This window comes from Emydura macquarii, unplaced genomic scaffold, assembly GCF_026122565.2.
Source record: "Emydura macquarii macquarii isolate MOO-44397 ecotype Brisbane River unplaced genomic scaffold, CSIRO-AGI_Emac_v2 contig_1790, whole genome shotgun sequence".
Lineage (NCBI taxonomy): Eukaryota > Metazoa > Chordata > Testudines > Chelidae > Emydura > Emydura macquarii.
The window spans coordinates 18,594,383-18,617,104 of NW_027131927.1; the positions used below are offsets into that span (position 1 = coordinate 18,594,383).

General features: G+C 40.2%; 1 protein-coding gene across 1 annotated transcript in view; it reads right to left on the reverse strand.

The window, feature by feature from the left end:
- Nucleotides 1-22,722, reverse strand: part of MOB1B (MOB kinase activator 1B) — a 63,346-nt gene that overhangs the window by 13,014 nt on the left and 27,610 nt on the right. Inside the window, exons 2-3 of the mRNA XM_067557017.1 lie at nucleotides 7,860-8,026; nucleotides 2,798-2,891 (exon numbers count right to left, since the gene is read on the reverse strand). Coding sequence (XP_067413118.1) covers nucleotides 2,798-2,891; nucleotides 7,860-8,026 — 261 coding nt within the window. The remainder of the gene's footprint in view (nucleotides 1-2,797; nucleotides 2,892-7,859; nucleotides 8,027-22,722) is intronic.

Consider the following 22,722-nt stretch of genomic DNA (forward strand, 5'->3'; position numbering starts at 1 on the left):
GTTGCCAGAGAAGCCCCATATTGTCCTGGTGCTTTGCCCTCTCCTTTTCCATCTGGGACTCCTGAGCCGCTCTTTGTCCAGTGTTCACCCTCCAGGCCCTCTGTTCACAGTCTGATGCAGCACTGGCTTGCAGGATCTCACTGAACATGTCATCCCAAGTCGTCTTCTTTCGCCTTCTTATCTGGGTCAGGCATTCCACGGGCGTGGAGGCTCAAGGCTGCAATGGCAGCAGCTATTGATAAACAAAACACTTAGAGGTACCATTGTGACAACGGCAGGCGAAAGTTAAGGTTCAGAACTCCTCTCCCTTCCCTCTCTCTCCTAGAGTTTTATACAAGACATGCTGATTGGCACTTCTGCTTCAGAGTGTTTGTATATGGCACCTCTCACAGCACCAGCCATGGTGAGTACAGCCCACCTGGGAGAAAGGAAATGAGAAGGAAACTGCTCAGTTGCATGAAACTAAGGGTATAGGGCAATGGCACTGAATACTGGCACCGTTTTCCCGCAGGTGGTGGTGATTTTAGCAGATCTCTCATTCCTGAGGGTAACAAAGGCATAGAGAGCATAGCCACTCCTGGCGTCCCAAAGCCACCCAGGCACGTGTACCGCTAGCCTGTGTGCTGCAATGATGCCTACCAAAGTTATTGTTGCCTGGTATGGAAAAGTCCTATCGCAGAGGAAGAAACAAGGCTGCCATCCTTAGAAACCTTCAGGAGAGGATTGCAGAGTACGTCCATGGAAGTTTTGTCGAGATACCTGGAAGATTCAGGGAACATCCTGGTGTACATAAACAAACTGCTCTATGTGCCCCCCTTGCCTAATTCTACAGGGGAATGAAAGCAGATAACTCTACCTCTTGTTGTTGTACTGCTATCTCTTCTAGCATTAGTAAATTAATGAAAAGTCAATAGCCGTATCCTGTTAGGCTGGGGGCGCTACTACCACATCATAGTAATGGGAAATACATTTACACACTTACCCGAGACTCCTTCCCCTGCATCAGGCTTATCCATGCACAACTGCTGGGACTAACTGGACTGTAGTGCAGCCTCTAACAGGTCCTGTCTCGTAGCATAACTGGACTCCCTGGTTAGATGTTCCCGCATCCTCCTACTCTTTCTTCTTTTCCTCTTCCTCCTTTTCCTTGCTGTTCACAACAGGGGCCTGTGAGTTAAGCTCCTCAGAGATATCCCCAGTGGTCTGCAGGGTAGTAGTCGGATCTCCACCAAGAATGGCATGCAGTTCTATGTAAAAGTGGCAGGCCTGCGGCTTGGCACCAGATTGACTGTTGGCCTCCCTGGTCTTCTCATACGTCTGCCACAGCTCCTTCGCTTTCACACAGTACTGCTGCTGATCCCTGTCGTAACACTTCTCTCGCATCTCCTGAGCAATCTGCTCATATATGCCCACATTTCTACAGCTTTTCAGTAGCTGTGCTTGCTTGCACAGCTTCTTCTCCCCACAGGGTCAAGAGAGTCAATATATCCTGTCTACTCCAGGCCAGAACGTGTCTGCAGAGTGTAGCCGGCATGGTCAACTCGGCAGTTGCACACAACAATGGAGAGCTGCTAGGCGTGCTCACCAAGCTGGACAATCAGGAAAAGGCATTTCAAAAACGTACAAAGCTTTAAAGGGGAGGCGAGGCCTTCCAGTCTCAGTGACCCCTGGGCAGTGGCATTCACAACTGTGACCAGAGCAGTCAGTGTCAGGCATTGTGGGACAGCTGGTGGAGGATTGTTAGGGTCGACACGGGTAACACAGTGCTTGCACTCATGTTGTGTCAGCCTCAGTGCATCAATGACTCAACACTTCTAGGGGAGGTGGTGTTACTGCTTCGCTGTAACAGGGCACTTACATCACCGGGAAACAAATTTAAGTGGAGACATGTGCAACTAAATGGACGCAAAGTAGCTTATGTCAACGTTTCCTTGTAGTCTAGACTAGGCCTTAATTTTGTATGGAAAGGGGAATAAACTCTGCCAGTATAAGGCACTTTTATACTGGTATAGACTGGTCGTGTGTATAGACAAGCACTCTTCTAAATCTTGACCACTAAAACCCTCCAAGTAAAGGCAGCATGCTCTCTTCTAACCAGATAAACAGTATTGCAGATGAATAGTTTCACAATATCACTTAATTACATATTACAAATTAATGTTTATGTTGCATATGTAAGTAAAAGCAGAGAGAGGGGGACAATGCGCACACACACTTTTTATAAAGTATTTGTGTGTAATATCAAGCACTTTACAGTATACTGAAGGCTGGTTTCCCTGTTTATTTTACATGAGAATTTCAGGTATTTTCCACTCTGGAAGACACTGGACAGCTGCAGAACTAGCTGAAGTACAAGATGATAAGTATCAAGTAAGTCAAACTTCAGCAATTGAGAGGGGGAGGGATTTTTATTCAGACTATGTTTGATTATTTTTTTAACATCTAGTGAACTAAAACAAATGAAATAAAAGTTTTCAGTATCCCTAACCCTTCATTTAGGAGGTTAAATGGCTACCAGTCTGTCTTTCAGAGACTTTTTTGTTAGAGAACTCACTGGGGAAGACCAAATTGGACATTCAGGATATTTCTAAGGTTACAGGGGGGCGGGATAGGAGAATCTCACCCCCCTTGCATAGTGTCAGGCCTTCTTTTTATATCATAAAGCAACAAAATAGGGCACAACATTTTCTCCATCTTTGTAAGTAGCCTTTAATATAAGAGGAACTAATCATTATCACAAATAGAGATTGATCTCAGAAGTTTCACACTTTCAATGATGTGTAACAAGTATTCTTACTTTGGGCCAGCTGACATCACTGGGCAGCTCTCTTCTGTACAGAAGTCTGTAATAGTTCCATAAAGCATATTGATCTGGTTGAAGAAGTCCACAGCTGTAAAGCATTTAAACAGTCAGTTAGCAGTCTGGCAGCAGCTTACTAACAGCACAAACTTCATGCAGTTCTAGTTACAAAATACCCACCGGTGAGTAGGTGTATACAGTTTTATAATGAAGCCTCCTCATTGTTAATTGCTTTTTAAATGTTATAAAGGAAATGTGGGGCACAGACAAAATAGACAGTTGCATGTAAATGTTATAATAGAATCCACAGGCCTATGATGATTTCTGTTCTGCTAGTTATGAGCCAACTATTAAAAATGTATGTTTAGCCCTTAAATGTATTTACCCCTAAAAACAGTGTGCTACTTGTTTATTTTGGGGGTATGCTTATTACACATTCTGGTGGAGACACATCTGAAATGTTTAATAATATTACACCTTTTGCAATGAAGGAAAACAGTAACCATATATAAACTATCGTGGCCAAGATTTTTTAAAAAAGAGCCTAAACATCTTTTTCAAAATTGCTGGATAGCAGCTCCCATTTTAATGGGAGATGCTAGGTACTTCAGTGCTTTTTAAAGATCAGTCCCCTTATTTAGGACCCTAACTTTAAGCTCTTGTTTTTGAAAATCTTGGTCCCTGCAATCAGTTTTATAAAAGTAAGCCTCCTTTTTCCTCCATTCAATCACAAGCTGCATTTCAGACAGCAGACCTGCAACTGGTAACAGATAAATACTTCTGGCTATATAGCACTCCATGGGGATAAAAGGTTCCATCTGTCTTCCCTCAATTATTTCCATCTGCCTTCCACCCAGGAAGAATCCAGCTACCACAATAGTCTCTGCAGGCAACCTCAAGTCATACATCCACAAGAAAAGAAGATCTATGATATTCTACAAAGAAAAAAGTCTTTGTGAAGTTCAGGACTTATGACAGATTCGGCTGCAATTTCCAAAATCCACTATTTCATTTTGTTGCTGCTCCATGAAGTTTCTAGCCCTTTTGGCTGCATGGCTAGTTTTGACAACATGAACAGATACAATTAGTCTAATTTCTGTCTGTCTGCAGATTCAACAAAAGCATTAAGGGTACTTCTGCACAACAACCAGCAGCCTGCGGCAGCATGTCTCAGAGTCCAGGTCTACGGACTCAGTCTCATGGGACGCTCTGGCACAAAAAGAAGCTGTGTGGACATCTGGGCTATGGCTGGGACTCAGGCTCTGAAGCCTAGGGATGGGGGTGGGCTTCAAAGCCCAAGCCCAAACAGCTAGACAGCTATTTTTAGAGCTGTAGTGCAAGCCAAAGTTTGTAGACCTGGGCTCTGCAATGGGTTGCTGTTTGCTGTGTAGACATCCCCTAAGAGACTTATGACCTTCCATTATTTATCTTAGCTGGGCAAGGTGTGGGAAACCAAATTAGGGCCACTTTAATGCCCGTGTCATGCTGAGTTGGATCCCAAAACTATTCAACTAAAGCCTTCATCAGTGAGGTTGACAAACCAGTCACATCCTTAAATGCCACTTGTTATTTGAATGAGTGTTCAGTTGAGAATAAGGCTCTTGGCTCCCAATGGACAAGTAGCTGACTATTCTACTGACTCATCTTCGGAGCATTCAGACAGACAATTTGTATTGATAGCCTTAATAAGAGGGTGACATTTACAGAGCTATCAGTTACAAAATGCTGCACTCCCACAAGTACAATCTGCAGGACACCAGGGAGCACTGTGGGTTTTGCAGTGTTTACATGCAACATCATGCTCAGCCAGTTCAGTCTCACTCAATGTATTATCCAAGGCTGGGGCACAGCAGTAAGAAAACAACTTGCACTGTTCAGTAACGAACTTCAATGAATGGTCTTAACTTACTCTCTAGGGAATTCTCCCATGTAATTCCCTCATGGAAAAGTGATCGACACACCCAGAATTCAAGGACCGTCAAGATAAAATGTATTTTGAGTATATGAGATAGGGGAAGGGACAGGAGAGATTCTTTAAGCTCCATAAGTGACACTTAAGGAAAGTTATTTCATAGACTATGTGCAGAGCATGACCTGCAAATTCCTGCCAGTTATTCTAGTTCACCCCACTTTTCAGCTGATGTAGTAAACAGGCTATATAAACTGCACTGTTCAAGCACCATCACCAAGGAGCAAATCAGCTCAAGACTGGTGAATCATGTGTTTAGTGCACATTCTTTAGCAACAGGCTCCTTTTGGAGATGCAGTAGCAGCAAACAGCAAGATATCATTGGGAAATGGGGAAGAGGGAGGTAGTCATAGAAAAGAAGGGTTGTTAACACTTGTTGAAAAAAACAACCCCATACATTATTCAAATCTTAATAGGAACCTTTAATATCAAAAGAACTGCAAGCAAGTTTTGTATATTACAGCCAATTTTGAACTTTTCAATTTTCAAGAGCTGTTAATTAGGTTTCCAATCCTCACTCCCAAAAACCCTCACAAACCCTGATGTCTGCTTAAATGCAGATATGTCCAAAACCACACAGCCTTTGACAGGATGTCTGTTATTGCTTTGAAGCCCACACTCATAAGATTCAAAAAAAGTTTCAAAAGGGCAAGGAGCATAACTCCCAACCTCCAAATTAATCAGCATGTGACAAACAAGCAAAATGTGGGCCACTCCTTTTTCACATATGTAATACAGTGCCTTAGCCTTTTAATTTCCCCTTTTCAGTCACACAGATGTAGGTTGTAGGGTATTTTTTAAAAAGCAGTCTTCAGTTTTGGAAATGTGTGTTATCTGGTGATTAAAACAAGTAAAGAAACTGGGTTTGTGAGTTTTATTTCCAGATCTGTCATTGCGTCCTTGGGCAAGGCATTTAAAATTTCTGTATCTCAATTTCTTTCTTCTCTGAAAAAAAAGGGAGAATACAAGGGGTTCTGAAGCTCATATGTTTATTGAGCATATAGGATCTTTAACCCAATAATTACAAAATATTTTAAATGTTTTGCCTTTGAACTTCATTGAAAGTTCCCACAATAAAACTTTTGTAAAATGGATAAGCTATTTTTAAAGACACATATGTAACCCACTGCCCCAAAACATCACAGAGGTCAAGATCTGGCAAGATTCAGAAAAGGGTTAGGCATCTATATGGATAATGAGAACATCCACAATTACATTAAAAGATACACAAACCCTCATGCATCAGCCCATCCCACCCACTGGCTCAGGATAAGGAAGAAACTTTTATGGGCAAGTTACTCCATAATTGCCCACTTCAGGGATTCTACCACTTTCTTCTGAATTATCAGATACTAGCCACTGTCATGAGACACGACGTCAGATGAGACAGATCACCAATCTTATTTGGCAGGGCAATTCCTAGGTTCCATTTTTCTCCTCCATTGTTCTTTGCTCAGCAGTTTTAGAACGTTGCCCTCTCTGCTCCCTCAAACTGAGGCACACTGCTTTTCTCTGCACAGAAGATTGGAGCACAGTTGTGCCTGCAGCGTGAGAAGAACATACACTTCTACTATGATGGGCATACAACATTAGTACATCCTAAAAAAAGGCAACAAACATAATTTTTGTCCTTTAGAGGTTACTTTTAATAGGTTTTGATGGTGGCAAACTAGAGAACCACTAAAAGCAGGAGTAGTAAAATTGGTATATGAAGCATCCGTGGTAATGTTTAGTCACCAAAATTAGTTTGCTTTTTAGACATTTTAAAAATACCTATTCATGCTAAATTTTGTAAAAGACCTGTTTTGATTATTTAAATATTCCCATGTAGTGTTAGAAACTTACCATAGCATCGTGCTGATGCATGGGAACTGGAAGGTCAAGCTGAGCAGTATAGCTTTACTGTTCAAGCAGCACAAAATGTGGAAAAGAAACAGACTGTGCTATTTATACTTCACACCAACATATACAACATTGCACAACAGGGGAAGCACACCAAACCACCAGGTTTCTGCCCTGAGGAGTCCACAGTCTAAACACACAACAGATAGGATACAAAACCACATGGGGCACCTGGTTATTACAGCCAAAACGCTCCATGAAATGTAAGGCTGTAGGAATTTTGATGGAGGGGGCTGGCTCATCATCTGGGTGTCTGTTCCAAGATGATGGGGCACCAGAAATGGCAGTACAAAGGAAATAAAATGAAGGATCAGGAGAGGCATGTGCAAAATGTAAAGGGTGGGAGTTATAGGCAGGGATGATATTCAAGAGAGCTTTGTAAGTGAGGACAAGCTTGAATTTACTACAGAAAGGAGAAATATGGTCAGAGCAGCTGGAAAAGATGATAATTTTGTGCATCTCTGTTTTGCAGAGACTGGATGGGAAGAAAGATATAGGAGAAACAGCAAGGAGGAAGTTATAGTACCACGAAGTCAGGAAGTTACCAGAGCATAAACTAACAACTTGGCAGGAACAAAAGGAAGAGATTAGCTTTGGAATTGTAAAGGAAAGGCTCAGGATTTGGTGAGGGCAGACGAAAGACATTCTATATATATATATATATATATATATATATATATATATATATATATATATATATATATATGACTGTAATCTTCACATCTGTTTTAGACTTAGCCCTGAACAGTATTCATCCTAGCAAAGGTTTTCAAGTCAGTGTGGAGAAGCACGTGCAGTTGAGAAACACAGCTTTAGCTGGAATCTGAAGGAGTGAAACACACTAGGATACATAACTATTTGCTAAAAACAGAGTTGGTGTTTCCCTTTCACTGCTCATCTGGTTTATCAATGAGCATTTAGATTTTAACCACGAAGAGAAACAATGTGTTTTGGAAAAACCCATAATTTCACCACCTGGAGCAGAGGGGATTTTAGTTTGAGCCACTTAGCTGCTGTGAATTCTAAATGGCACCATGGCTCTGCTCTTTCAATTACAGCACATACAGAGAGACTGACGAGTGCATTAAGAACCACACACTGCACAAGAGACAGCTATGCAGTTGTCCTTCTCCATTATCAGTCCACATCACTGCCCATCTCATGTAAAAAAAAGGTCAGTCAACTTACTATTAACTGCGACCCATTCATTTAAATCTTCACCCTCTGGCAGCATAACGGCCATCCGGAGATTACCGCTTCCAAGTGTGGCTTCTGCATGTTTTAGCAGCTCATACTGGTGAGACCCCTCCGGAATGTTTTTCTTTGGCTTAAAGGTTTTAGAAGAGCGACTACCACTGTGAAGGGGAGAAAAAAAAGATTTAAAAAACTGGTAGGAATTGAGGGGAAAGAATGAAGAGCTGGGTAGTTAAGAAACAGTGTAGCACTAGTGTTAATATCTTTTCCCCCCAGATTTTTATTTAGATAAAAGAGGATGTTTACAAAAATAAAGAGATACAAATGATAGAACTGACTCATATTTGTTAAACAATTGCTTGGAACCCAAATTACTTCCTATTTCACTGTATTTTCATCTATGAATATTATTGCTGAGCCAGCTGGAAGACAGGGATATACTACCCATCTCACTGAAAGCTGGGTCGAAGTCAAAACATTAAAAAAGCACCTCACCAGAATCAAGATGACCACATTTTAAAACCACTAAAAAGAAATTCTCTCCTGCCTTCCAAAGATTAATCGAGGAGTAGAGCTGAGCAAATAATAGATTTTTTGGTTCAGGAGCCAAACTGGAAAAACTGAAAAAAATTCCAGTTTGATTTCAACCAACAAACTTTTTCACTGAATCAGAAGATTCATAAAAAATTGATTTTGAATCAACTGAAATGTTCTGAGTTGACCTGAAAGGAAATTTTTTAAGTTTTTATATTCATTTTGAGTCGACCAAAACATTTCAGTCAAACAAAACAGATTTTTTTCCCCAAGTTTTTAATTCTGTTTTTGGCCTTTTTGGTTTTATTTTAACGGGTCAGATTCTAAATTGAAATGCCATTTCAAAGTAATAAGTCAAACTGAAACATTTTGACCCTTTGACTTTTTTTCCCCATTACTGAAACTATCCCCCAATTAGGTGAATAGTTTCAGATCCTGAAAAATGCATTTTTTGCTGAAAAGTTTTGTCTTGCTCTACTGAGAAGGCCACTTCAGGGTGACAAGGGAGAATAGAGAGAAGATAAAACCATTGTATCTAAAATACTTTCTTTCTCTGCAGAAGAAGGGTAATATTGCACAACTCTGGGAAAGTACATTTAAAAGCTAAAACCAGCCTGATCAAAACCAGCTGAAGTTTCACTCTGTTTTGTGTACTGTACAAGGTACATTGAAAATATAGTACAGCATGCTGAAGTGACTGTTATTTATGAAGGTACAGCCCTCAGGGTTCTCAGATGATTAAAAATAGTGCAATGGTCATATTAATCTGCCACTAACCTATTTACACACAAATATTTACCTTCCCTAAAAAGATGGTAAATCTCACACAGCAGCTCCAAATACACTTAGAATTAAGATTGCTTGGATCACTATTAAAGTATTTAAAATATACTCAGCCACAGAATTGCTAATGCAGTATATAGTTATAGCTGAGCTGACACTTCCACTCCAAACACCTATTTTCATACATTTCTCAGAACATTTCTTTATGAATTTCATAGAGGTTTTCACATCTTCTTTCAGCCTAGAAGTTACATTTAGGTGGAAGTTTTTATAAAAGTTGGAAAAAATTTCTAGCTGGAAAATTCTTGCTTTTTCTCTTTTATGCAAATCCAAATTATTTAAAGTTTGTGCTCGGATAACTAAAAATAGCTTTTTAAAAACTTTAAACTAAGTATGCATGTGTTGGCTGAACAAACAGCCTTAGAAAGAAAATTTGGATCGAATTAGAGGAAATTTAGTGACTTCAATTTTAAAGAGAGGCAATGAGCCAGCACAGCACATTAATTTCCAAAATGTCAGACACATGCACCACAATGTGATGCTCCAAATATTTGCAGAAGTGGATTTCATAGGAACAGACAATATTTGGAGCCATAAATGATTTCTAAGTGAATTTAAAGCAGATTTCTGTTGGAAAAGGGAAATAAGAGTTCTTTTTACTTCTAGTGACGGGGAGGGGGGAGGGGGAGGGGAAGGGGGAGAGAATAAGTTAAATCTAGACACTATGGCGCATCCAAAGCAAACACCACCAACCAATGCCCTTCTCTTGTAACATACAGCCCTTTAATTTTTCAACATAACATCTGTGGAGGAGGGTTGGCTTTCATAATTTTCTAATGCTACAAACTATTGTTATGCAGATGTTTGAATGTTACAGGAGTCACAAAAAGATGAGACTGCCCACTGCTGAGGCAAATGATGCTTGGAACAATGTTTGGCTACATTTTACAACCCGAAGCTTTGTAAATAAACTGTCTCTTTTCGCTTGTATTTTCCCCACCTCACCACTTTGCAGCCTGAAGCATAACAGGAAAAAAACATGAAAGACCACACCATTGTTTCTACAAATTCTAAGTATTAAGAATGCACATGAAAGAGTGCAATGAAGAGAAGTTTCTAAACAGTTTGAGGAGTGGAGAATTACAGGGACTTAATACTATCGTGTACACCAAGCATATGATAAGTTGCCAACTGTGTCAGTTAGGTCTTTTACAGCTAATTCTGAACAAGGAAAGGGGAAGAGAAATTGGAGTTTACTAATCAGTTGTTTAAATTCTGTTGAATGGGAAGCCTCTTAATGTAAGAGGAAATCCCTTGGCTACTTGAACATTTACTAGAGACCATGACTTTGGATTCTAAGCCCTAAATGGTGTTGAACTACTCTGCTTTTCTATAAAGCCACAATTTTCTTCCTTGAAATCTCCACAAGTGTCAACTTTTTAAAAATAATCTGAGATTCATAAAACTAAGACATTTAAATATTTGTCACTCCAACTTTTGGCATTAAAGTTGGCTTGCGAAAAAATGTATTATTGCCCTATTTTGCTACTTTATGATTAATAAAATACCTGAAGGTAACAGTTTTCTTTCCTGTAATTTTGGCTTCTCACAGTAGAGAGTCAGGTACTTTGCTGTTGACTGTTGGGTTCTCCCTACCCAAATTGCTAGTTTGGAAGTAACTGCTTAAAGTTCTTCCTTTCAGCTGGGTTCAAAAAAGAATGATATAAATTCATGGAGGATAGGTCCATAAATGGCTATTAGCCAAGATGGTCAGGGATGCAACCCTATGCTCTGGGTGTCCCAAACCTCTGACTGCTAGATGCTGGGTCTGGACAACAGGGGATGGATCACTTGATAATTATTATGTTTTTTATTCTCTCTGAAGCACCTGGCATTGGCCACTGTCGGAACACAGGATACTAGGCTAGATGGACCATTGGTCTGACCCAGTATGGCCATTCTTATTTTGTTCTTCTCTTGGCATTATCTTATGGAGCAATAATTCAATAGAGTTTCCTGACAACTCTTAACTTGAGCAAGCTGATGATGAGATTCTGGAACAGGTAGTTTCTCCTGATCTGTTGAAGATTCCTTTCCATTTGGGATTTCCAAAAAGGCTGGCAACCATTATTATCCTTATGGCCTGAAGGTCTACTAGGAAGATTTTATCTGGACATTCATCAGGACAAGAAGTGAATTACCAAGGACAGGGATAGCACATGAGATATGTGTCTTGTTTCTGGAAATACCAATTCTTAATAACAAAATTCTGTATATAAAAATATATACGACCATGGAACTGTGATTTTGCACAGTATAACCATGCTGGACAACTCAACACATTTGTGAGATGGAATTTATATGTATCCTGGGAGGAGGAGGAGGTTTGCACTTGAGGTCAGATAGACTTTTCCTTTTATAAGGTTATAAAAGAACTACGCATGCAGTAACCATGCATACTGTAAGACTTGAGGTTGTTTTGAGCTAACAAGTTTTAGGTCGAAACTCATTTAAATGGCTAACGAAAATACCTGAGCCTCAAGGACAATAGCTACTGTAAACATCCGATGGGTCAGGAAGCCAGATGTCCTCTTAGTGATTCTAATTCCAATGAGAACAGCACATTTGCTTTTAGAATTTCTGTCTCACCTGCCACCTATCTGTAAGGCTCCCCGTCTCCTTCTTCCTCCACCCTACCCCCGCCACAAGCATAGCCCTAGCATCCTTGATGTAAGTAGCGTGATTAAAGTGTCCCTGCATGTATGTAACGACCATTATCACTGTTGTTCTCTCCAGATGGGACAATGTCTGTATTTGTAACTGAACAGATAAAGAATTTAAAACGTATTATGTAATTGATAAGAAAGCATATATAATTGACCACTGCAACAGCTTCTGTTATCAGACCTCCCAGTATTGTGAATAAATCTCTTCAGTATTGTCTATGCTGCCTGATTCTTGGAAAAAGAATCCTTCATGCTTTACAATACCATAGTAGCTCTCAAGCCAATGGAGGAGTTTCCAAAATCACCTTTGCAAGAACTTTCAGTTTAATGGTTTAAAAACAATATTTAACTTTCAGTTTAATGGTTTAAAAACAATATTTAAGGGCACCTGCTCCACCCACTGGAAAAAACTTCCTAGATTGGGAATAGCCTTGACCTTCAGTGCAGAAAGGAGGAATCCATCCTTGGTACCAAGAAAAACTTACAATCTTTGTAACGAGGTACTTTGTATCACTACAGGAAGGCCCTACTAATTAACTTTTTCTTATCTGGATTCAGGAGAGACATGGATGGCTCTGTGATGGCCACCAAACTATCAGCTTGACCAAACTATCCAGTCATTATCACTGTAGAGGTTGCCAGCTTCATCTGAACCAGAATGTTATGAGGGCTTGCCCTCTTTGGACGGAGGTTTTGTGCTAGCTTGCATGAGTTCCACTGGTGCTTAGATTTGCAAGAGGAGATATTGGGCTTGTACTTTTTCCTGTGTGGCTTTCTTTTTCTCAGCATTAGGCCCAAAAGAGAAAGATGAGGAATCCTGTTTCCTGAGCAATGATGAAAGCAGATGGCTGGGTCTCAGAAGAGGGGGAGACTTCTCCAATGAAGAGGCAAGAACTTTGTCCACGGGAGAGTGAAGTAGTATGGATGGGAACCTGTAAACCGGAAATGGAAAATATGGAACAGCCCCAAATGTGACTGGGGCAAGAGAAAAGATTAGAACACCCAAGTCTTTCAGTCAAAGAGGATCTCTTGAAGTACATGACCATCTCATTTGAGAGGATCAGGATTCAAAACTGGTGAGAAACGCTAAACCCTGGTGCACTCCTGAGCTGAGGAATCTAAAGGTAAGTTGGTGTGGGGAAGTTGGGGATATATAGAGGGAGACTGTGAAGATAATCAAAGACTCCTGCCAGAGCCATTTCTTGGGCATGAAGGGCAACAGGCACCTGTAAATGTGGCTCTCTCTGGAATCCCAGAGCTACCACATTTCCTGACCTCATTTGTTAGCTTGGGAAGCACTGTGGTAGGTTCTGGAGGATAAGCAGACTTTGCAGGGTGGTCTCAAATTGCAGCAGGTATTGGACATAGGTATTTGTAGTAGCAGCTGGCTGCTACTGAAATTAAGAGTCACTGAGTAGGAACAGGTGGCTCTCATGTAGGCCACTTCTAAAATGCATTCAATAATATTTGCCTTTCACCTAGAGCATAAAGATCTGAGAATTACACCTCAAATACAATAGCTGCTGTTCATGGGGGGTGAGTAGGAGGAGAAGCCACTGCTGCAAAGAGAATCCCTGAAGAAGTTCTCCACCTTCATTTATTGCCAACCAAACTGGGTTCAAACTAATGCAACAGAAGTGAAAAAGGCTCCAAAAACGGCTGATAATGGAGTGCTCTCAGGAAAAAAGAGGAAGCTGATGCTCCCCACAGTACATAGACCTCACACATGCTGTACAGTCAACATGCCAACAGGGGGATTAGCAAGCAAAACACCCCAAAAAGTTCCCACAATTGCCTCTGAATGAGCTCAAGTAGACAGGTAACCTGGTAGTAATAGCCACAGTGATGGATCCAAAATACAGGAGATTATAATCTTTAAGAGTCTATCAATTTAAATTAAAATAGGTGTTAAGTGTTAAACAATGATTGAACATCATTTCCTCTCTCAATCACTTAAGTTTCAGGCTCATGCTGCCATCATCCCACTATTTCTCCAGTATGGACAAGGAAGGCAGCTTCTGATATTTTTAATGTAAAACAAACCAATGCCTTTTGAAAAACTAACAACAAAACCACCCTTTTAAGTCTTCTTTGTTCATCATAAAGCATCAACAATGACAACAAAATGGGGCATGGAGGAGTGTCAAAAATACACATTTTGTAGGTTTCCTTTTGCCTTCACCCACTCTGGTTTACAACCCTGGCCAACATTTTACCAATATAAGTGATTAATACTGAAAAACCATAATTGCTGTGACTAATCTGGTGATTGAGGCAGGATGTACACCCTAGATATATAGACTGTGCGACAGATGGATCTCTGTGTGGGATGTAAACAACTATGGTTTATAACTTAAGTTACAAAGAGTGGATCTTGGCAGGCAGATTTAGAAGCAAAGAAGCTAGCTGTCCAAAAGGTATATAAAATTCTTCAGTGCCCCAATCAAATATTTCAGCTTCATCTTTGTGCTGGGCGAATGAGAACAGACAAAGAAGCAAAGAAATTCAGTATTTGATCAGAAGGATCGGTGAATGGTTTGCTTTTACATAGTCATATAATAAGTAAAAGAGAAAGAGGAGCCTTCTAGAACAAGAAATGTGCAAGTGTAGATAAAGCATGGTGTGTGTAGAGGGGGCAATCCTAAAAAGGAACTGCAGCCAAACCTAGTTTAGGCTGTGAACTCATCAGCTACGTTATACTGATTCAGGCCTGTTCAATACCTGGATGGGAGACCATTCTTTAGAAAAGGGAACAGGATGCAGGAGGACACGTTGACGGTTCAGTAGGTAGCAGGCTGAGTCAATAAACTGTTATGCTGGTAGGATCTCTCTTTTTAAATGAAAAAGGTACAAAATTGTAGACTTAAAAAAATAAAGATTAACCAAGCATCGCATTAGCCCCAAATATGCACCCTCAACCTCCAACTACATACAATCACATCTTGATTTCTTCCTCCTGCTTACCAAGTTGGTCAAAAACACACTGATAAATATGGTACATATGCTTACAAGGCTAAATACAATCAATTCCCTGAATTACAGATTCCCCCACACACTTCCATTCCTCCATTCCAACCCACAATCTCTGTGCCACTACACAATCCAGTCATTTCCAGACAGCAAGAGACAGCATAATGTAATATTTGGGGGAAGGGAAAAAGGGGGAAGATTCAAAGCCAAGAGGTAAAGGAGGACGGAAAATCCAGGACAGTGATCACAAAACGCTATGGAAGTCTTTGCAATGTTGAAGCTGATTTATCATTCCCATGCAACTGGGAATTAAGCTTTTGATGCAGTCTCCCACAGTATTCTTATCAGCAAGTTAAAGTAGTATGGGTTGGATGAATGGACTGTAAAATATACAGGGAGCTGGTTAGATCATCGGGCTCAATGGGTAGTGATCAATGGCTCCATGTCTAGCTGGCAGCCGGTCACAAGCGGAGTGCCCCAGGAATCAGTCCAGGGACCGATTTTGTTCAACATCTTCATTAATGATCTGGAGGATGGGGTAGATTGCACCCTTAGCAAGTTTGCAGATGACATTAAGCTAGGGGGAGTGGTAGATACCCTGGAAGGTAGGGATAGAATACAGCATGACCTAAACAAATTGGAGGATGGGGCCAAAAGAAATCCGATGAGGTTCAACAAGGACAAATGCAGAGTCCTCCACTTAGGATGGAAGAATCCCACGCACAGTTACAGACTGGAGACCGATGGCCTAGGCAGCAGTTCTGCAAAAAAGGACCTGGGGGGTACAGTGGATAAGAAGCTGGATATGAGTCAGCAGTGTGCCCTGGTTGCCAAGAAGGCTAATAGCATATTGGGCTGCATTAGTAGGAGCATTGCCAGCAGATCGAGGGAAGTGATTATTCCCCTCTATTCGGCATTGGTGAGGCCGCATTTGGAGCATTGTGTCCAGTTTTGGGCCCCCCACTACAAAAAGGATGTGAATAAGTTGGAGAGAGTCCAGCGGAGGGCAACAAAAATTATTAGGGGGCCAGAGCACAAGACTTACGAGGAGAGACTGAGGGAACTAGATTTGTTTAGTCTGCAAAAGAGAAGAATGAGGGGGTATTTGATAGCAGCCTTTAATTACCTGAAAGGGGGTTCCAGGGAGGATGGAGCTAGGCTGTTCTCAATGGTAGTGGATGACAAAACAAGGAGCAATGGTCTCAAGTTGCAGTGGGGGAGGTCTAGGTTGGATATTAGAAAAACGTTTTTCACTAGGAGGGTGGTGAAGCACTGGAATGGGTTACCTAGGTGATGGAATCTCCATCTTTAGAGGTTTTTAAGCTGCGGCTTGACAAAGCCCTGGCTGGGATGATTTAGCCGAGGTTAGTCCTGCTTTGAGCAGGGGGTTGGACTAGATGACCTCCTGAGATCTCTTCCAACTCTATGATTCTAAGCATACAAGAAGTATTCCAATTGCATTCATGAGGTCACATACTATATATATAATATAGGTTAGAGCTGCAAGAATTTCTTATAACATCTCTAAGCCAACCCCTTTCAGGGCAAGTTTGTTCCACGCCATACATTTTCTTGTGCTTCGTCCAGTCTGAATTTAAATGTCTATACTGATATGGTTTTGACTACTTTATCTGTCCAGTTATTCTCCTACTTACACAATCATCCTTTTCTTAATTTCAAATTACTCAGTTATACTCCCCCACCTGCTTGCCATGCTTAGTAACTCCTCTTCCTCTATGAAATTAAACAGCCTCAAAATAGACTGTAAAATCCACCATCTTAGTCTTTCTTTGCCCATGCTTTTATGCTCTCTAATACCGAGCAACAGAAGGAAACTAAACATCCACTTCACCTCTTCTATTTTTTATAAATTGGTTTGTGTGAAATGGGATTAGAAACTCTTATTGTCTCATGACTACTTAGTGTTTTGTTGGTGACCACTGAAATGATTGATTTATCATCGTGTCATCCAAGTATTATATTATACTTCTATAAACACTAAAAATAAAGCCAGTTACTTCTGTGTCCCAATTGTCTTTAAGGTTTAAGATTGTTTCATTGTGAGCCAGTATGTGAAACTCCCAGTTGCCTGTTTCATTCACTGAACTGTCATCAAATTCAGGTGCATTACATTTAAACATGGTCATGGATAAAGAGGAAATAAAGGGAAAATAAATTTCTCTTGCAAATGTAATACTAAAGCTTCCATTTTTCTTTTAAATAAAAGAGATGGATAATTGTTCAGTAACCACATTAAATACATCAAGCAAGGAATGAGGAACATATCCAAATGTCATGCCCTCCCCAATACTTGTCACAGTCAACTTTAATTATTTTCTTCTTAGTTGACCTATGTTTCTAAAAATTCTTGAAGTTTTAGTTCACTTGAGTTTCTCTTCAAACATTTCTAGAAATAGACACTCCTAGTTTGGAGATAACTGCAGGGATTCAGCTTCCAGATGCAGCTTTAGTTCTCACTGAGCCAGGAAATATGTCTAATGGAACTGACTCACTAGCCTAAAAAGTTACCAGGCAGCCCACACGCCCAAGCCAAACAGGCTCTTCCCACTCTCTAAGAGTCTCACTCATTTTATTGCCTTAGCAACACCATCACAACATTCCTGTGGTCAAGATTATGGATAAATTCCTCCAAAGATGCAATTCCACCAAGTCATCTGCTGATGGGGAGGTCCAAGTGATAGAACCCACACCCTTTTCCTCCTAGAAATATGAAAAACAGCACTCTCAGGGTGTCTTGCAAACAGCAAACACCATAAGCCATTAAACCATATGGATAGTCTATCATAGTAATCTAGGATCAACATTTGATGGAGGCAAAGCTACCAAGATCCAAGTACTAAGTATTTAACCTAAGTTCTTTCTATCCTTCAATTAACAACACTGGAAAGGGACTACCAAAAAGAATTCCTACCTAAAACATCTCACTCCTAAGGGAAAACTCTAGGAAATGTTGTCAGACTCATTCAGTGAAAATACCCAATTATATTTTAATTATGTTCCATGGGTTGGGTCTTCAGAGTTCAAGCCACGTACTCCTATTACCCGTAGGAGGCTGGCAGTACATCCAGGGAGGTTTGCACAGAGACTGAGGATAGACTATAGCTCTTATGCAATAACTAAAACTTGAAGGACATTTTCATCGCAGATTTAACTCAGACTCTTGCTTGGGTGTTGCCCCTACCAACTCCCATTCACGCACACAGCTCTCTGACCTGAGTGTGGTGCTTTACCGGCTGCCTGATCCATCCTGAGGCATAGGCTGAAGACCAAGTGGTGCTTATACTCAGGCTGGTAACCTGGCCACTTTCCAGTGAGGACACACTGGTAGTCCTCCAGTGTGCCCAAAAGGAAGACAAGTTCTCCCACAATTCCCACAATTGGAAAGAATAAGAGCAGATTAGCTTACTGCAGCATTAAGAACCAAAGAAATACATTACGAAGTTCCAGAAGTCCTAGTTCCATTCATGAATGAGTACAGCACCCGAATGGGCCCTGTAACTCAAGCATGGCTTTGCAGTGCAGCTGCTCACACCCAACATAGGCTAACTGGCATACTCCAGCCTGGTGCCCATCGCTGGGGTTAACTCTGTAGTAAAGTCACACCCTTAGAGCATATCTACATGGGAGATACTCAAGAAAGTTAAGGTGAACCAACTAAAGGGGTGAAGTCAATGCACATAAACTAAAGCATGTTAAACCCCCATGTGCATGCTCTCACTCAGGAACAAAGTAGCCGTAGTTCACAGTAATTCAATCCTCAAGGAGCTTCATCTTCAGAAAGTTTTCTTTGAAATCATAAGAGCCAGAAATTCACTTTAAAAAAAATTAAAGCCTTGCATCCTGAAGAGTTTGATTCTGTTCTAGGAGCCAGCTACATACTTTAAGGCGGACAGATCCAGCCCATAGACTGTGTGTTTGATATCACTTTCTCTAGGGTCATACTGTGCATTTATATGTTGTTGATTTGTGCGTATGATTTGCTGGGAGGATGACGTTATCTTTATTTTTCTTCCCAGAGATGCAACGTCAGAGATAGCAACTTCAACAGGGCCAGCTGCAGGACTCAGGAAAAAACTTTCAGAGTTTACTGTAGCAGTGCAATTAAAATGAGCCCCTCAAAATAGCTTTCTAAGCAAATATTTCTGAGTCTGACTCAATCTGAATAAGCATAACTCAGACAGTTCACAAAACATGTACCTGGGTCTTGGATAGTTTGTTTTTTAAATAATACTTAGAACTCCTGCTTTTCATCTTCAAAGGACTTTATAAACATTAATTAATCCTTACAACATTCCTTTGAAGTGAGCATTATTACTTCCATTTTACAGACGGAAAAACTGATGTCTACACTGCAATAAAATACCTACAGCTGGCCCAGATCAGCTGACTCGGGCTCGCAGGGGTCAGGATTGTGGGGCTACAAAATTGCATTGTAGACGTTTGAGCTCGGGCTGGAACCCAGGCTCTGGGACCACTCCCCCTCGCAGGGTCTCAGAGCCTGGGCTCCAGACTCAGCCCGAATGTCTACACTGCAATTTTATAGTCCTGCAGCTCAAGCCCTGTCAGCCCAAGTCAGATGACTGGGGCCAGCTGTGAGTGTTTTACTGCAGTGCGGACGTACCCTTAGTGACTTGCCCAAGGCCAAAGAGGAAATTTATGCTAAACACAAAATTAGAACTCAAGTTCCTGGCTCCCAGTCTCACTCATACTGTGCCTCTTTTTAAAGTGATGCACAGGAACACTAAAAAGGCAGAACTAAACTCCAGATAATTAAGCATTTTAGACCATCAAACAATCATGCTGGATTTCAAATCATACAGCCTTGCCAAAAATAGCCACTCTGAAAAAGTACAATATTGTAGAAAATGTTAGGCCCTGTCTCGACTAGGTAAATACATAATGTTTTAACACACACTAGCCAATGTGCTTTAACTAATGTGTTTTAAATCCTTTCTACATGAGCTGCTAAGTGATGTTCAAAAACATGTTTTAAAACTCCATTTATTTTACTAATCTAGACTGAATCTTTGAAGGTACCTCTTTCTACCTGTAGCAAAAGAGCTCGGGATTTCATCTGCCATTGGTGGTTAGCAATGACAATGATGACATTTATTTCCAGTGACATCAAAACTACTTATGTTAGCTTGGTTATGTTCCAATATGCCATCTCCCAATAACTAACATATCAGCACTGGGTAAATATTTTAATAACTTTTTAAAATATCAATAGGCTTGGCATTTGGATGTTTTCTCTCCATGGCAATGAAGGTATATTTGGAAGACAGCACGGAAAAAAAAACTTTACATGCTAAAATCTATACTTAGGAATTTAATTTAAGCATTTTTATTTATAACACTGAACAGTCACGACATTTCTACTCTGAAGAGAAAAGGTAGGTAAAGCCAGGTGTTTCCAGCTTCCATTTAGCTCATTATAAGCCACTTTATTCAGCTCACAAAGACAGAAATCTTAATCTTTTCAGCCATGCTCCTTCATGCTAAATTAAATCTGTTCCATCTGGCCCTTTTAATATCAGTGTAACAATTCAATGCAAGAAGTTAGAACAATTGCCTAACTTTACACATCATTCATTCAACTGGTTAATCACCATGTAGTATGTCTTGAGACAAATTTAAAAAAAGAAAAAACAGACCACGGTGAAGCAACAATCCCTTGTTCTTTATGGCAGTCACCAGGGAGCTAGCTACCACAGAGTCCTCAGCTGCATGTTTCTGACATGCTGTCCATAACAATGGGTTAAAATTCTTCATCTTTGTTCAGTACTAGTCACCCAAGAATCCAGAAGTACTTAAATTACACAGACAATATTTGATGTATGGGTTTATTTACCAGTAACACTTTTATTAAAAGCGAACATCAGACACGTTGAACGGGGGAACTAGCTGTTCCAAATATTATAGTACTACCAAGCCAGTCAGCTCAAAGCAATAGTGGATTGTGGATGCTCTAATAGCCAAACACCAAGTCTTTATTGAACAAAAAATTGTTGCACTGTATATATTGCTAGGTTACCACAGATTAAATATAAATATATATTTAAAAAAAAATCACACCCTCCAGAAATTTATACACATCCTTTAGCAAAGGCTACTCTGTTAGTTTGGAACAGAACTAGAGATAAATTATTTTCCCTCCCTGACAACCACCATTACAAATAATCCAGATTTTAATCCAAATCTGATACCAGAGAGTTTTAAAGGTTGGGAGAGCCATGGAATACATATGATTGACCGGGTTTTCACCAAAGAAGCTTTTCTAAATTATTTAGAAATCCAAGATAACCTTAGCTGACCCACTTCTCCTATGGTACCATTACCATCAAGACAGACATTTTTCTCAGCTTCCCAGAAAACTTGTTTCATACAGAATGCCAACTTTAATAGAAGCAATGGCTTCTAGTTGATGAGGAAACAAACTAATTTATATCAATCTTTGCAGACAACATTCCTAAAAGAAACATCCATGTATAACACAGTAGGAAAAGATTATGGACAGAGAAATTATCCCAGAGGAATGGGCTTTGATCTGATAAAGAGGACCAGCAACGTCAGCCTATCACTCAAAAGAAAATTTCTTTAAAGATACTGTTTCAATGGCATCTCATGACAATAAGATTAAAAATTCATTGGAGAGCATCAAGATGCAATTTGTAACCAAATATTACAAATTGTTAGATATCAGTTACCAAACGATCCTCTGGCAAACCTCTGACCTAAAGCTTCTTACCACAAAGATTACACTCAAAGAAATGAATTAATCTCTCATCTGCTAGTAGCCGCCAGATTAGCAATATCCTCTCACTGGCAAAAGAAAAATAGCTTAAAACTAGAGGAATGGTTCAAAAAACTATGGGAGATTGTTGTTATGGAAAAATTAACACATCAATTACATATCCCGCAAAACAGAGGACAACTGATACTTAGATATTTGGTCACCATTTATTCAATAGTCAGAGTATACCTGTCTGCAAAAAACACAGCCCTCCTGTACAATTTTCTTGAATATTAACATTAAATTGACAATAAAAATAGAGTCAGTAGTTTCACTCAATTTGATAAAACCCACAGAAACACACATCCTGGATGTTGTAAAGAGGCTCCCTCTAGTATAGTAACACCTTGTTAAGTAGAGAGATTTGATTTTATTAATGCACAATGTTTCTCTAAACAAAGCTATTGTTTCTGATATTTACATGGCTGTGATTTGTAAAACCAGCTAAAACTTCCTAAATAAATAGCTAATAAAAAGGAACATCAGGTGAGTGGCAGTGTGGCCTATTATGTACAATAGATTTTTTAAAGTTTTGAATATGTTTTAGGGACCCTGCAATTGATCTTCTTTCTCTTCCTCTCTTCATGCTGAAAACCCACCCTTGTTCAGGTAGATTCCTACAGCACAATGGGCCAGCGGGAGCATCAGAAGGGGATGCAGATCCTTTAACAAAAAAAAAAAAAAAAAAATCACAGGAGAGGGAAAGGTGACTCAGCTATGTCCCCCACCCCTCTAAGAATCTGGGGCAACTCTGGTGTGTTTGGGGAACAACCTCCCCAACACTAGGGGCTCAACTGAGAGTCAGGCAGGGCCACCTATACACATCACATACCTACTGAGAACCCACCCACGTACATTAAATGATGGGATACACAAAAGGCATGAATTGCGACATGTTGTAGTTTTCCTACCAAAACCCTTTTTTTTTGGTTAAACTATTATTTATAAATAAGAGAGAAAATTAAGTCACTAATCATGGGAGTGATACCTATATTTCATTTCAATGGAACAAGTATGAGAAGAGCGACTA